The sequence below is a fragment of the Lipotes vexillifer genome, unplaced genomic scaffold (assembly GCF_000442215.2).
Source record: "Lipotes vexillifer unplaced genomic scaffold, Lipotes_vexillifer_v1.1 scaffold1706, whole genome shotgun sequence".
Lineage (NCBI taxonomy): Eukaryota > Metazoa > Chordata > Mammalia > Artiodactyla > Lipotidae > Lipotes > Lipotes vexillifer.
Genome location: NW_006772773.1, coordinates 367,093 through 381,946, shown reverse-complemented (window position 1 = coordinate 381,946; position 14,854 = coordinate 367,093). Strand labels below are relative to the sequence as shown.

The 14,854-nt window shown below is 39.4% G+C and overlaps 1 protein-coding gene across 1 annotated transcript in view; it reads right to left on the bottom strand.

Moving 5' to 3' along the window:
* Positions 1-14,854, bottom strand: part of CPLANE1 (ciliogenesis and planar polarity effector complex subunit 1) — a 128,388-nt gene that overhangs the window by 29,725 nt on the left and 83,809 nt on the right. Inside the window, exons 42-44 of the mRNA XM_007447916.1 lie at positions 7,387-7,536; positions 3,706-3,736; positions 2,789-2,920 (exon numbers count right to left, since the gene is read on the bottom strand). Of these exons, the coding sequence (XP_007447978.1) occupies positions 2,789-2,920; positions 3,706-3,736; positions 7,387-7,536 (313 nt within the window). The remainder of the gene's footprint in view (positions 1-2,788; positions 2,921-3,705; positions 3,737-7,386; positions 7,537-14,854) is intronic.

The following is a 14,854-nucleotide window of genomic DNA, read 5'->3' as shown; positions in this document are numbered from 1 at the left end:
AAAAAAAGATCATACACCATGATGAAGTGGGATTTATCTCAGGGATGCAAGGACTCTGCAATATATGCAAAAAAATCAATGTGCTAGACCATATTAACAAATTAAAGAATAAAAACCATATGATCATCTCAGTAGATGCAGGAAAAGCTTTTGACAAAATTCAACACCCATTTATGATAAAAACTTTCCAGAAAGTGGGACTGGGGGAATCTAACTCAACATAATACAGGCCATATACAATACACCCACAGCAAACATCATTCTCAATGGTGAAAAACTGAAAGCATTTCCTCTAAGATCAGGAACAAGACAAGGATGTCCACTCTCGCCACTCTTATTCAACATACTATTGGAAGCCCTAGTCACAGCAATCAGAGAAGAAAAAGAAATAAAAGGAATACAACTAGAAAAGAAGAAGTAAAACTGTCACTGTTTGCAGATGACATGATACTATACATAGAAAATCCTAAAGATGGCACTAGAAAACTACTGGAACTAATCAATGAATTTGGTAAGGTTGCAGGATACAACATTAATGCACAGAAATCTCTGGCATTCCTATACACTAACAATGAAAGATCAGAAAGAGAAATTAAGGAAACAATCCCATTTACCATCACAATGAAAAGAATAAAATACCTAGGAATAAACCTACCTAAGGAGGCAAAAGACCTGTACTCAGAAAACTATAAAACACTGATGAAAGAAATCAAAGATTACATTAACAGATGGAGAAATATACCATGCTCCTGGATTGGAAGAATCAATGTTGTGAAAATGACTATACTGTCCAAAGCAATCTATAGGTTCAAAGCAACCCCTATCAAATTACCAATGCCATTTTTCACAGAGCTAGAACGAGAAATTTTACAAATTGTATGGAAACACAAAAGACCCCAAATAGCCAAAGCAATCTTGAGAAAGAAAAACGGAGCTGGAGGAATCAGGCTCCCAACTTCAGACTATACTACAAAGCTACAGTAATCAAGACAATATGGAACTGGCACAAAAACAGAAATGCAGATCAATGGAACCCACGCACATATGGTCACCTTATCTTTGACAAAGGAGGCAAGAATAGACATGGAGAAAAGACAGCCTTTTCAATAAGTGGTGCAGGGAAAACTGGACAGCTACATGTAAAAGAATGAAATTAGAACACTCCCTAAAACCATACACAAAAATAAACTCAAAATGGATTAAATACCTAAATTTAAGGCCAGACACAATAAAACTCTTAGAGGAAAACATAGGCAGAACACTCTAGGACATAAATCACAGCAAGATCCTTATTGACCCACCTCCTAGAGTAATGAAAATAAAAACAAAAATAAACAAATGGGACCTAATGAAGCTTAAAAGCTTTTGCAAGGCAAAGGAAACCATAAACAAGATGAAAAGACAACCCTCAGAATGGGAGAAAATATTTGCAAACTAATCAACTGACAAAGGATTAATCTCCAAAATATACAGCAGCTCATGTAGCTCAATATTAAAAAAAAACAACCCAATCCAAAGATGGGCGGAGAACCTAAATAGACATTTCTCCAAAGAAAATGTACAGTTGGCAAACAAATACATGAAAAGATGCTCTCAACATCACTAATCATTAGAGAAATGCAAATCAAAACGATAGTGAGGGGCTTCCCTGGTGGCGCAGTGGTTGAGGGTCCGCCTGCCAATGCAGGGGACGCAGGTTTGTGCCCTGGTCCGGGAGGATCCCACATGCCGCAGAGCCGCTGGGCCCGTGAGCCATGGCCGCTAAGCCTGCACGTCCGGAGCCTGTGCTCCGTAATGGGAGAGGCCACAGCAGTGCAAGGCCCACATACCACAAAAAAAAGAAAAAAAACCACAGTGAGGTATCACCTCACACTGGTCAGAATAGCTATCATCAAAAAATCTAAAACAATAAATGCTGAAGAGGGTGTGGAGAAAAGGGAACCCTCCTGCACTGTTAGTGGGAATGTAAATTCATAAAGCCACCACAGAGAACAGTATGGAGGTTCCTTAAAAACCTAAAAATAGAACTACCCTATGACCCAGCAGTCCCACTACTGGGCATATACCCTGAAAGAACCATAATTCAAAAAGAGTCATGGACCACAATGTTCATTGCAGCTCTATTTACAACAGCCAAGACACGGAAGCAACCTAAGTGTCCACTGACAGATAAATGGATAAAGAAGATGTGGCACATATATACAATGGAATATTACTCAGCCATAAAAAGGAACGAAACTGAGTTATCTGTAGTGAGGTGGATGGACCTAGCTTCTGTCATACAGAGTGAAGTAAGTCAGAAAAAAAAAACAAATACCGTATGCTAACGCACATATGTGGAATCTAAGAAAGCGGTACTGATGAACCAAGTGGCAGGGCTAGAATAAAGATGCAGACGTAGAGAATGGACTTGAGGACACAGTTTGGGAAGGAGAAGCTGGGATGAAGTGAGAGAGTGGCATGGACATATATACAGTACCAAATGTAAAATAGATAGCGAGTGGGAAGCAGTCGCATAGCACAGGGAGATCAGCTCGATGCTTTGTGACCACCTAGGGGGGAGGGATAAGGAGGGTGGGAGGGAAGCTCAAGAGGGAGGGGATATGGGGATATATGTATACATATAGGTGATTCACTTTGTTATAAAGCAGAAACTAACACAACATTGTAAAGCAATTATACGCCAATAAAGAGGTAAAAATAAAATCACATAAAATATGGTCAATTTTAAATATTCTTGAATGATAAACATTTTAAGCAGGTTAAAAATGAATTATTCAATGATTACCTGGAGATGCTCCTCGCCTGTTGTTCTGTTAAGCCAAGCTCTTCACTGGAAACTCCATCTTTTGTTATAAGGTCATTGATAATGTCTGCAATATCAGTCAGTTCACTCATCTGGAGTGGATCTACTGAAACACTTCATTCCCAAATGCAGTATGAGAGATATAAATCAGTATCTACAACTTAATTATATTAAGCAAAAATCAACATGTAAAACTATGCTCTCCAAGAGTATAAATGAACACAAAAAATGATAAACATATAACTAATTTCCTTCTATTGCTTTAATTCCAGTAATCCTCGGTGGAAAAGCCTAATCATCAATAACTGATAACTTCATATGCACTCTCAAAGGAGCAAACATAAGGCCTAGGGGACAACTGGGACAACTAGGACAACAACCTGTCCTGCCTATTGAAATTTAATACATAAGTAGTAAAAGAAAATGTAAAAAATGTAAGCTACTATATTCTAATTACCTATGCTGAACAGTAAGGGATACAATATAACAATCCTCAGTTTCTTAAAACAGGAGGCCCCACCCCGGGGCTGTGGACCATTACCCCGCTACCGGTCCGTGGCCTGTTAGGAACAGGGCCACACAGCAGGGGGTGAGCGCAGTGGGTGAGCAAGAAGCTTCATCTGCCACTTCCCACTGCTCGCATTACTACCTGAACAATACTCATCCCCCAGCCCTGATGTCTGTGGAAAAACTGTCTTCCAAGAAACCGGTCCCTGGTGCCAAAAAGGTTGGGGACTGCTATCTTAAAATACCCCATTCCCAATGGGAATTACACTCCTTTAATCCAAAAAAAATATGTAGTGTAGAAGTTTACATACATATGAACAACAAAATTTCCAGAACACATAATTTATACCTAACCTTAAGTAAAACTGTGAATTAATTCTTAAGATATTTACCTCTCAAATAATTCATCACTGTTATTCACACCTTAAAAAAAAGAAACATTACTATTAATAAAAATTTCAGGTCAGTTATTTTTTCTATTTTCGATTATTAACCTGATCTAGAAATTATATATACAGAAACTGAAATATTTTTAAACCTCCATTTGGTAGTGAATATTGTCCACATTTTAAGAGTATTACTTTTCTATCCAGAGTACTCTGAATAATACATTTTAGGAGGTACAATCTTTCTTTGCTTCATACACAGTTTAGAATACTGGAGTGAGATTTACTAAAAAAACAAAAACCAAAAACTTCTGATGATCTAAAAGGAATACTTTTGGGAAACTATCTAATTTAACTCCAAGAGCCTTTACTTGAAAGAATATGCCCCAAAGAATAATTTTTAAACCTTGTCCAATATTAACAACACGTCTTTAAAGCAAAACACTTGGTCTACTCAATTTTCTGTATGTTTAACCCTCAAAGAGAATTGAGTTAATACAGGGAAGTGTCCTGACATCTCTTGTCAAAAACACTTCCTTGTTAAGATTTTCTTATCCTAAGATAAATCCACCCTGCCTCTAAGACTTAGAACATCCACATTTTTTTTTTTTTTTGGTTTAAGGCCCATGTTCATCATGTCCTTTATTATATCACCCATGCTCATATGTTTTTAATATTAAAACCATTTTGCTTTCTAAAACACATGTTTTGTTTGTTAATCCTCAAATCAAGAATTTTACATTACCTTTGCTCTCAGAGTCTGGTCATTTGCGAGTTCTTCAATAATGCTGTACATATAGGCTAATGAGATCTGACTAAGAAATGAAACATTCCTTTCATCAAAAGGCAGAGAAGTGTTATATTCAAATAACTACTTTTAAAAGTAGTTACATAGGAAGATTCTATCCTTACTTCATTTTCAAACCACTTTTGGAACTTTTTCTTTGGGACAGGCTTCACAATTTACTAAACACAATGGATCAGCTTCATTCCTTGATAGTCACAACTCCTTTTTTTAAAAAATTCCAAACAGTGACACTCAGCCTGATCATCTAATTCACTTATCAGAAACACCTCTGAATAACTTATGGCTGTTAACAAAAATTAAATCCATTCTCAGTGACTAAATTATTTGGCACTGATAAGAACACTCAGAAGAATTTGCTAAGAAGTGAAAGTCAATTTCAAAAGAGTAAATCTGAGCTTTTTGTGAGCACTAGAAGTAAAGGAATGACTGTACATCTTTCCAAGAAGCCAACCTTGGAGAAGAAAACACCCATTAGGGCATCTAAATTCTGCACTTCTCAAAAAATACTAATTAGCTTTCTTTTTTAATTTATAATATTGAATACTAGAGAAAAAACATTTTTATTTATCCATCTTGACATGTGTTAGGACATTTATTGACACTTCTTGTTTTTTCCTCTTGCCTTAGAGTTTAAGAAGCTATTACAATCCTGAATGAATCATCGCCTTAACCTGGTACTCTCAATTTCTCTTTTCCTAGTACTTTCTTGTCTTCTGCCTTTAAAGATAAGAGTTTATATTTATCCCCAACTCAAAATGATCTTTGACTTCATTTCATTTATCTCATTTCTACCTTCATTTTTCTCATTTCCTTTTACTGTCAGAATTCTTAAGTTGCCTATACTTACAGCTTCTTGAGCCTGTCTTCGTCCCCAACCTGCCTTCTTCTACCCTTGATACTACACTGGAAGTCCTCAAGTCCTTAAAAAAAACTCAGTCTTCATTCTTGACTTTCTGGCGGCTTGTGAAACTGTTAGTCACTCACTTTTTCTTGAAAATCCCTTTACCAGAGTCTGCTCATCCATCTCCCTCACTGGAGGTGGGGGGTCCCCTTGCTCTCTAATGGGTGGCATTTCACAGGCTGGTCCTCAGCTTTTCTCCTTTTTCCATCTTTCTTGCAGAAAACTGATGTACTCTCTAAGTCTTAACTATATAATTAGGTAAAAGGCTCTTACATCTGTTTTTTAAGCCTAAAGCTCTCAGCAAGCTCTACTTCCTTGTCAAAAACTAGACCCTAAATATGACATGGCCCTGCACCACCTTAAATGCTACATGTGGTCTGAAGGTGCTCTAGAGTTTGACGTTAAGACCTGGTGATATCCTTGCTCTTAGTCTGACAATGCTAACCAGCCATTCACGTTCTTCCTTTCCAACCACTTAGTCAGTGAGTATCATCAGCTGCCTATTCAGAATGTCTCTTGTTGCTTCTCCTTTCCCACAGCACTGCCCAGGCCCTCATCACTGCACAGGTCAGGTTAATCTAACAGCTCACTAACGGACCTAGGCCTCCACCCTGGTCCTCTTCCTAACCTCCACCGCTGAGAATTTACCAATGATTCCCAAGTACAAAATGGAGTTTAGACTTCTCAGATACAGCTAGAACCCACTAAAGCCTCTTTAACCTCATTTCTCAATTCTCCCCCCACCCATAAGAGGGAAGAGGAAAGATACTGGTAACCAAGAAACTGTAGGAATCAAACAGATTCTCAGCTAATTGCTCTCTATATAGTACCTAATCTTCACAACAACTCTATGAAGTAAAAATGATTATCCCCGGGCTTCCCTGGTGGCGCAGCGGTTGAGAGTCCGCCTGCCAATGCAGGGGACACGGGTTCGTGCCCTGGTCCGGGAGGATCCCGCGTGACGCGGAGCGGCTAGGCCCGTGAGCCATGACCGCTGAGCCTGCGCGTCCGGAGCCTGTGCTCCGCAGCGGGAGAGGCCACAACAGTGAGAGGCCCGCGTACCACAAAAAAAAAAAAAACACAAAAAAAACCAAAAAAAAAATGATTATCCCCGTGTGTTGATGACTGAAATACAAACAGAATCTAGACTGAAGAGAAAAAAATTACAAAGTTTAAACCAGCTTCTTAATAGCTTTTGTTTAAATACAGCAATGTCATTTAAAAATAGCATTTCTTAACTGATTATATTAAGTTAATAATGGTAATAAAACATACTGTAAACATTCAGTAGAATCAGCATTATTGACCATAAATATTTGAGGGCAAAAAAAAAAATTTAAAGCCACTGTTAGTGGTCCAACTGTGATATCTAGTATGCCATGCTATTTATATGACACAAAGTATTTGTTAGGACCAAGGAATAGCATTTTGAATTGCCAGCTCCAAATGAAATGGAATAAACAGTGGCACTGAACTTGTCTAAGGCTCAATATCCTCAACTGTAAAATGGGGATAATAATGGTAGCTACGTCACAGGTCAGGCTTACACCAGGGTCAATGCATGTAAAACAACAATGTCTGGCACATGGCAGAGGCTCAGTAAATTACAGCTATTATTATTGTTTTCAAATCAAAACTCTCATAATTGACAGAGTTGGAATTTCTTAATTTTTATAAAAATCAAATATTATAGTGTTATAGTATAATATACCAGTATAATGGTATAATACTTCAGTTGCTATGTATTTAACATTAATAAGTTACACAGAGATATGACACATGCTTGCAGTGTATCTTATGAAGGTGACGAGATGACGTAGCTCTTCATGTGAATAGCACAATTTTTAACATCCCTTCCCTGAAACATATAAGTATTGCAAAATGGCTTCACGAATCCTTCACAACTATATTCCTAGTAAGTACTCTTCAGTAAGAGTATTGGAAAATAAGAGTAAATGAAAAAAGTTAAGAACGATACCAGGAGAAGTCAAATTCTGGTCACTGCAAAGGCTGACAGCTGAATCGGCAGAAGGGAACACACAGGTTTTCTGACTAGGATGAGTTTCCGTTACTGAAATCTGTTCGTTGTCCCTTTGATCTTCTTTATTCATATGAGTCAGGAAATGCACTATCCATAGTATATATTACAATTAAAAGAAAACAGTAGAAAAAAATCACATGGGAAAGACATAGCACTTGGCTAACACTTCCACATGGCAACAGACACATTAGAAGTTTACAACATATTATTCTGATAGCTTTCTATTTACCCCATAATAAAATAATTTAATACAGTATTTAAAATTTAAACTTCCTCATGGTTAAAAAAAAAACTATTAAAGTTACTATCAACTTCAGATTGAGCTACAGTGGATAGGCCCATGCCCTGTTATAAAACAAAGGAGAAATGCTAAATTAAAAAAACAAAACAAAACAGATTCATACACAACCAAGACCTGTAAATAAAGAAATCTTCTGGTGCCATAAAAGCAAAAGGAATTCAAAGCTGGGCAATAAATGGACAATGATGCTGGCATAGTCCACGGAGGAACAGGAGATGTGGTTTCTGCAGACTGCAGTGAGGGGAACTGAGCTACCTTCCCATGGCTCAGAGTGCTGAAGGACAGTTCTATCCATAAAATCAGGATAAGAGGGCTTCCCTGGTGGCGCAGTGGTTAAGAATCTGCCTGCCAACACAGGGGACATGGGTTCGAGCCCATGGGTCTGGGAAGATCCCACATGCCGTGTGGCAACTAAGCCCATGCGCCACAACTACTGAGCCTGCACTCTAGAGTCTGAGAGCCACAACTACTGAAGCCCATGGGCCTAGAGCCCGTGCTCCGCAACAAGAGAAGCCACTGCAATGAAAAGCCCGCACACCACAACGAAGAGTAGCCCCTGCTATCCGAAACTAGAGAGAAACCCACGCACAGCAACGAAGACCCAACGCAGCCAAAAACAAATAAAATTTTTTTAAAAAATGCAGATAAGAAAAACTCTGCCCTAAAAAAGCAGAAGAAGTTTTCTACCTCTGTGGATAGTGGACGGGAGAAAAATAAAAGTCAACTCTGAGAAACAGAAACCCCTGTCTTGCTACAGGCAAATGTGGGATCTGAATTTATACTATCTACGTAGTACAGCAACTCCAAGCCAAAAAATATATATATATAAACTTGTCCCCATTTTTTTATACTTCAGTAACAGCAAGAAGTAAATATAAAACCACTCCAGGGCTTCCCTGGTGGTGCAGTGGTTGACAGTCCGCCTGCCAATTCAAGGGACACAGGTTCATGCCCCGGTGTGGGAGGATCCCACATGCTGCGGAGTGGCTGGGCCCGTGAGCCATGGCTGCTGAGCCTGCACGTCCGGAGCCTGTGCGGAGCCTGTGCTCCACAATGGGAGAGGCCACAGCAGTGAGAGGCCCACGTACTGCAAAAAAAAAAAAAAAAACTCCAAAGAAAAACATATACAACCTAGCAGAACCACCCCCTGCAAAATAAGCTCATGATAAAAAATTAAAACTCACACAAAGAAACAAGCAACCCTGAGGACAGTATATAGATTTGACAATTGAGAATATGCACACAAGAAATAAAATAATCTGAAAAGGCATAAAATATTACTAAAATAATTAAACTGATGAAAGAAGGTATAGAAACCACAATAAAAGAACAGGACAGAGTACATCCAAAGAACAGATAGTTTTGAAAAAGAAACAAAACTTCTAGACATTAAGAATGTAGTCACCAAAATTAAAATCCTACAGCAAAGAAGACACAGCAGAAGAGAGAATTCGTAAACTAAGAGAGAGAGATCTGAGGAAACATCCTGAGCACACCACTGAGAGATAAAAAGGTGGACATTAAGAAGTGATGAAAAGACAAGAAATAGACTGAGAAGTTCCAACATACCGCTAACAAGTGTTTTAGAAAACAGAACAGAAAGAATGGGGAGGAAGCAATACTCCAAAAGAAACCAGATGAAAATTTCCCAGTGTTAAATCTCTAAATTAAAGAATCATTCCTCCCAGGCTGGTCCCCTGTCCTCCAAAGTCCCCTCCAGGTGGTGTGGGTACTGGGGGCATAGGAGGGAGAGCCGGGGAGATCAGGAGAGGCAGGCGGGAGAGGCCCTCTGGGACCGGAGGAGCAGGAGAGGAGAGGAGGGCGTTTGCCCCACCTACTTGAGGCCAGGCAACCTGCTGGGCTCCCAGGTGAGGTCCCCCACCCTCTGAGACCAGGGGTGGGGGGCACATCTGGGCCCCTTCTGTTCCTGGAGCCTAAGGCCCACCCTCCCACAGCCCCCAGGGCCTTTTCCAGCCCTGTGGGTCCTAAGCATTGGCCCCTCCCACCACCCAAACCTCACCCTTGCTTAGGACCCACCCTCCACAGCCAAGGCCTTTTCCCTGTTTTTTTTTTTTTTTCCTTTTCTTTTCTTTTTCCCTCTTTTCCCTCCTTCTCTTTTTTACTATGGTGGTACTGTTGTACCTTCTGGTTGTTGATTCAACTATATTTTTATTTTTATATTCTTTCTAACATATCTGTTAGTTTCCTAGTCTAATTCTATTTTTTACTTTGTTATTGTTCTCTCATTTTTTTTTTTTTTTTGCCACCACATGTGGCTTGTGGGATCTTGGTTCATGAGCGGGAGGTCAGGCTGAAGCCCCTGCGGTGGGAGCTCCGTGTCAGAACCACTGGACTAACAGAGAACCTCAGAATATTCATTGGAGTGAGGTCTCACGGAGGTCCTCATCTCAGCACCAACACCCAGCTCTACCCAACAGCCTATAAACTCCAGTGTTGGAAGCCTCAGGCCAAACAACCAGTAAGACAGGAACACAATCCTACTTATAAAAAAAAAAAAAATGAGATGGCAAAAAAATATGTCACAGATGAAGGAGCATGGTAAAAACCTACAACACCAAATAAATGAAGAGGAAATAGGCAATCTACCTGTAAAAGAATTCAGAGTAATGATAGTAAAGACGATCCAGAATCTGGAAGTAGAACGGAGGCACGGATTGAGAAAACACAAGAAATGTTTAATAGAGATCTAGAAGATCTAAAGAACAAACACAGATGAACAACATAATAACTGAAATGAAAAACACATTAGAAGGAATCAATAAAAGAATAACTGAGGCAGAACGAATAAGTGAGCTGGAAGACAAAATGGTAGAAATAACTGCCAAGGAGCAGAATAAAGAAAAAAAAATGAAAAGAACTGAAGACACCCTCAGAGACATCTGGGACAACACTAAACGCACCAACATTCTAATTATAGGGGTCCCAGAAGAAGAAGAGAAAAAGAAAGGGTCTGAGAAAACATCTGAAGAGATTATAGTCAAAAACTTCCCTAACATGGGAAAGGAAATAGTCACCCAAGTCCAGGAAGCCCAGAGAGTCCCATACAGCATTAACCCTAGGAAAAACACAACAAGACACACATTACTCAAACTAACAAAAATAAAATTCAAACAAAATATATTAAAAGCAGAAAGGGAAAAACAAAAAATAACATATAAAGGAATCCCCATAAAGTTATCAGCTGATTTTTCAGCAGAAATTCTGCAGGCCAGAAGGGAGTGGCAGGATATACTTAATGTGATGAAAGACAAAAACCTGCAACCAAGATTACTCTACACATTAAGGATCTCATTCAGATTTGAGGGAGAAATCAAAAACTTTTCAGACAAGCAAAACCTAAGAGAATTCAGCACCACAAAACCAGCTTTACAACAAATGCTAAAGAAACTTCTCTAGGCGGGAAACACAAGAGAAGAAAAAGACCCACAAAAACAAACCCAAAACAATTAAGAAAATGGTAACAGGAAGATACACATGGATAATAACCTTGAATGTACATGGATTAAATGCCCCAACCAAAAGACACAGACTGGCTGAATGGATATAAAAACAAAACCCATATGTATGCTGTCTACATGAGACCCACTTCAGACCTAGGGACACCTATGGACTGTGGTGAAGGGATGGAAAAAGATATTCCATACAAATGGAAGTCAAAAGAAAGCTGGAGTAGCAATACTCGTATCCAATAAAATAGACTTTAAAATAAAGACTATTACAAGAGACAAAGAAGGACACTATATAATGATCAAAGGATCAATCCAAGAAGATATAACAATTATAAATGTTTACGCACCCAAAACAGGAGCACCTCACTACATAAGGCAAATGCTAACAACCACGAAATGAAAAATTGACAGTAACACAATAATAGAAGGGGACTTTAACACACCACTTAAACCAATGGACAGATCATCAAAAATAAATAAAAAAGGAAACATAAGCTTTAAGTGACACAAAAGACCAGAGAGATTTAATTGATATTTATAGAACATTCCACCCAAAAGTGGCAGAATACACTTTCTTCTCAAGTGCATGTGGAACATTCTCCAAGACAGACCACACCCTGGGTCACAAATCAAGCCTCGGTAAATTTAAGAAAATTGAAATCATACCAAGCATCTTTTCTGACCACAACGCTATGATATTGCAAATGAATTACAGGAAAAGAACTGTAAAAAACACAAATATATGGAGGCCAAAGAGCACGCTACTAAATAACCATGAGATCACTGAAGAAATCAACGAAGAAATAAAACAATACAAACAAATGGCAATGAAAATACAACGACCCAAAAACCAATGGGAGGCAGCAAAAGCAGTTCCAAGAGGGAAGTTTATAGCAATTCAATCTCACCTCAAGAAACAAGAAAAATCTCAAATGAACAATCTAACCCTACACTTAAAACAACTAGAGAAAGAAGAACAAAGAGAACCCAAAGTCAGTAGAAGGAAATAAATTATAAAAATCAGAGCAGAAATAAATGAAATAGAAACAAAGAAAACAATAGCAAAGATCAATAAAACTATAAGCTGCTTCTTTGAGAAGATAAACAAAATTGATAAACCCTTATCCAGACTCATCAAGAAAAAAAGGGAGAGGATGCAAATCGATAAAATTAGAAATGAAAAAGGAGAAATCACAACAGACAACTCAGAAATACAAAGGAATATAAGAGACTGCCAGAAACAACTGTATGTCAATAAAATGGACAACCACGTAGAAATGGACAAATTCTTGGAAAGCTACAATTTTCCAAGGCTGAACCAGGAAGAATTAGAAAATATAAACAGACCTATCATAAGTAATGAAATTGAAACTGTAATTAAAAATCTTCCAACAAACAAAAGTCCAGGACCAGATGGCTTCACAGGTGAATTCTACCAAACATTTACAGAAGAGCTAACACCAATCCTTTTCAAACTCTTGCAAAGAATTGCAGAGGAAGAAACACTCCCAAATTCATTCTACGAAGCCACCATCACCCTGATACCAAAACCAGAAAAAGATATCACAAAATAAGAAAATTATAGACCAATATCACTGATGAACATAGATGCAAAACTCCTGAACAAAAAACTAGCAAACAGGGCTTCCCTGGTGGCGCAGTGGTTGAGAGCCCACCTGCCGATGCAGGGGACACGGGTTCATGCCCCGGTCCAGGAAGATCCCACATGCCATGGAGCGGCTAGGCCCGTGAGCCATGGCCACTGAGCCTGCGCGTCCGGAGCCTGTGCTCTGCCACGGGAGAGGCCACAACAGTGAGAGGCCCATGTACCGCAAAAAAAAAAAAAGAATGCTTTGCTCTAAAAACCAAAATAAATAAAAATTAAAAAAAAAAACCAAAAAACTAGCAAACAGAATCCAACAGCACATTAAAAGGATCATACACCATGATCAAGTAGGATTTATCCCAGGGATGCAAGGATTCTGCAATATATGCAAATCAATGTGATGAAACCACATTAACAAATTAAGGAATAAAAACCATAAGATCATCTCAATAGATGCAGAAAAAGCTTTTGACAAAATTCAACACCCACTTATGATAAAAACTTTCCAGAAAGCAGGCACTGGGGGAACCTACCTCAACATAATTAAGGCCATATATGACAAACCCACAGCAAACATCATACTCAATGGTGAGAAACTGAAAGCATTTCCACTAAGATCAGCAACAAGACAAGGATTTCTGCTCTCAACACTTTTTTGTTGTTTTTGTTGTGGTACGCGGGCCTCTCACTGTTGTGGCCTCTCCCATTGCGGAGCACGGGCTCTGGATGCGCAGGCTCAGCAGCCATGGCTCACGGGCCCAGCCACTCTGCGGCATGTGGGATCTTCCCCGACCGGGGCACGAACCCATGTCCCCTGCAACGACAAGTGGACTCTCAACCACTGCGTAACCAGGGAAGCCCCTCTCACCACTTTTATTCAACATGGTTTTGGAAGTCCTAGCTACAGCAATCAGAGAAGAAAAAGAAATAAAGGGAATACAAATTGGAAAAGAAGTAAAACTGTCATTGTTTGCGGATGACATGATACTATACATAGAGAATCCTAAAGATGCCACCAGAAAACTACCAGAACTAATCAATGAATTTGGTAAGGTTGCAGTATACAACATTAATGCACAGAAATCTCTGGCATTCCTATACACCAACAACGAAATATCAGAAAGAGAAATTAAGGAAACAATCCCATTTACCATCACAACAAAAAGAATGAAATATCTAGGAATAAACCTCCCTAAGGAGGCAAAAGACTTGTACTCAGAAAACTATAGAACACGGATGAAAGAAATCAAAGATGAAATAAACAGATGGAGGGTTATACCATGTTCTTGGATTGGAAGAATCAATATTGTGAAAATGACTATACTACCCAAAGCAATCTACAGATTCAATGCAATCCCTATCAAACTGCCAATGGCATTCTTCACAGAATTAGAACAAAAAATTTTACAATTCGTATGGAAACACAAAAGCCCCCAAATAGTCAAAGCAATCTTGAGAAAGAAAAACGGAGTTGGAGGAATCAGGCTACCCGACTTCAAACTATACCACAGAGCTACAGTAATCAAGATAGTACGGGGCTTCCCTGGTGGTGCAGTGGTTGAGAGTCCGCCTGCGGATGCGGGGGACGCGGGTTCGTGCCCCGGTCAGGGAGGATCCCACATGTCGCGGAGCAGCTGGGCCCGTAAGCCACGGCCGCTGAGCCTGCGTGTCCAGAGCCTGTGCTCCACAACGGGAGAGGCCACAACAGTGAGAGGCCCGCGTACCACAAAAAAAAAAAAAAAAAAAAAAAAGATAGTATGGTACTGGCACAAAAAGAGAAATATAGATCAATGGTACAGGATAGAATGCCAAGAGATAAACCACAGCACATATGGTCACCTAATTTATGACAAGGGAGGCAAGAACATACAATGGAGAAAGGACACCCTCTTCAATAAGTGGTGCTGGGAAAACTGGACAGCTACATGTAAAAGAATGAAATTAGAACACTCCCTAACACCATACTCAAAAATAAACTCCAGGGGCTTCCCTGGTGGCGCAGTGGTTGAGAGTCCGCCTGCCGATGCA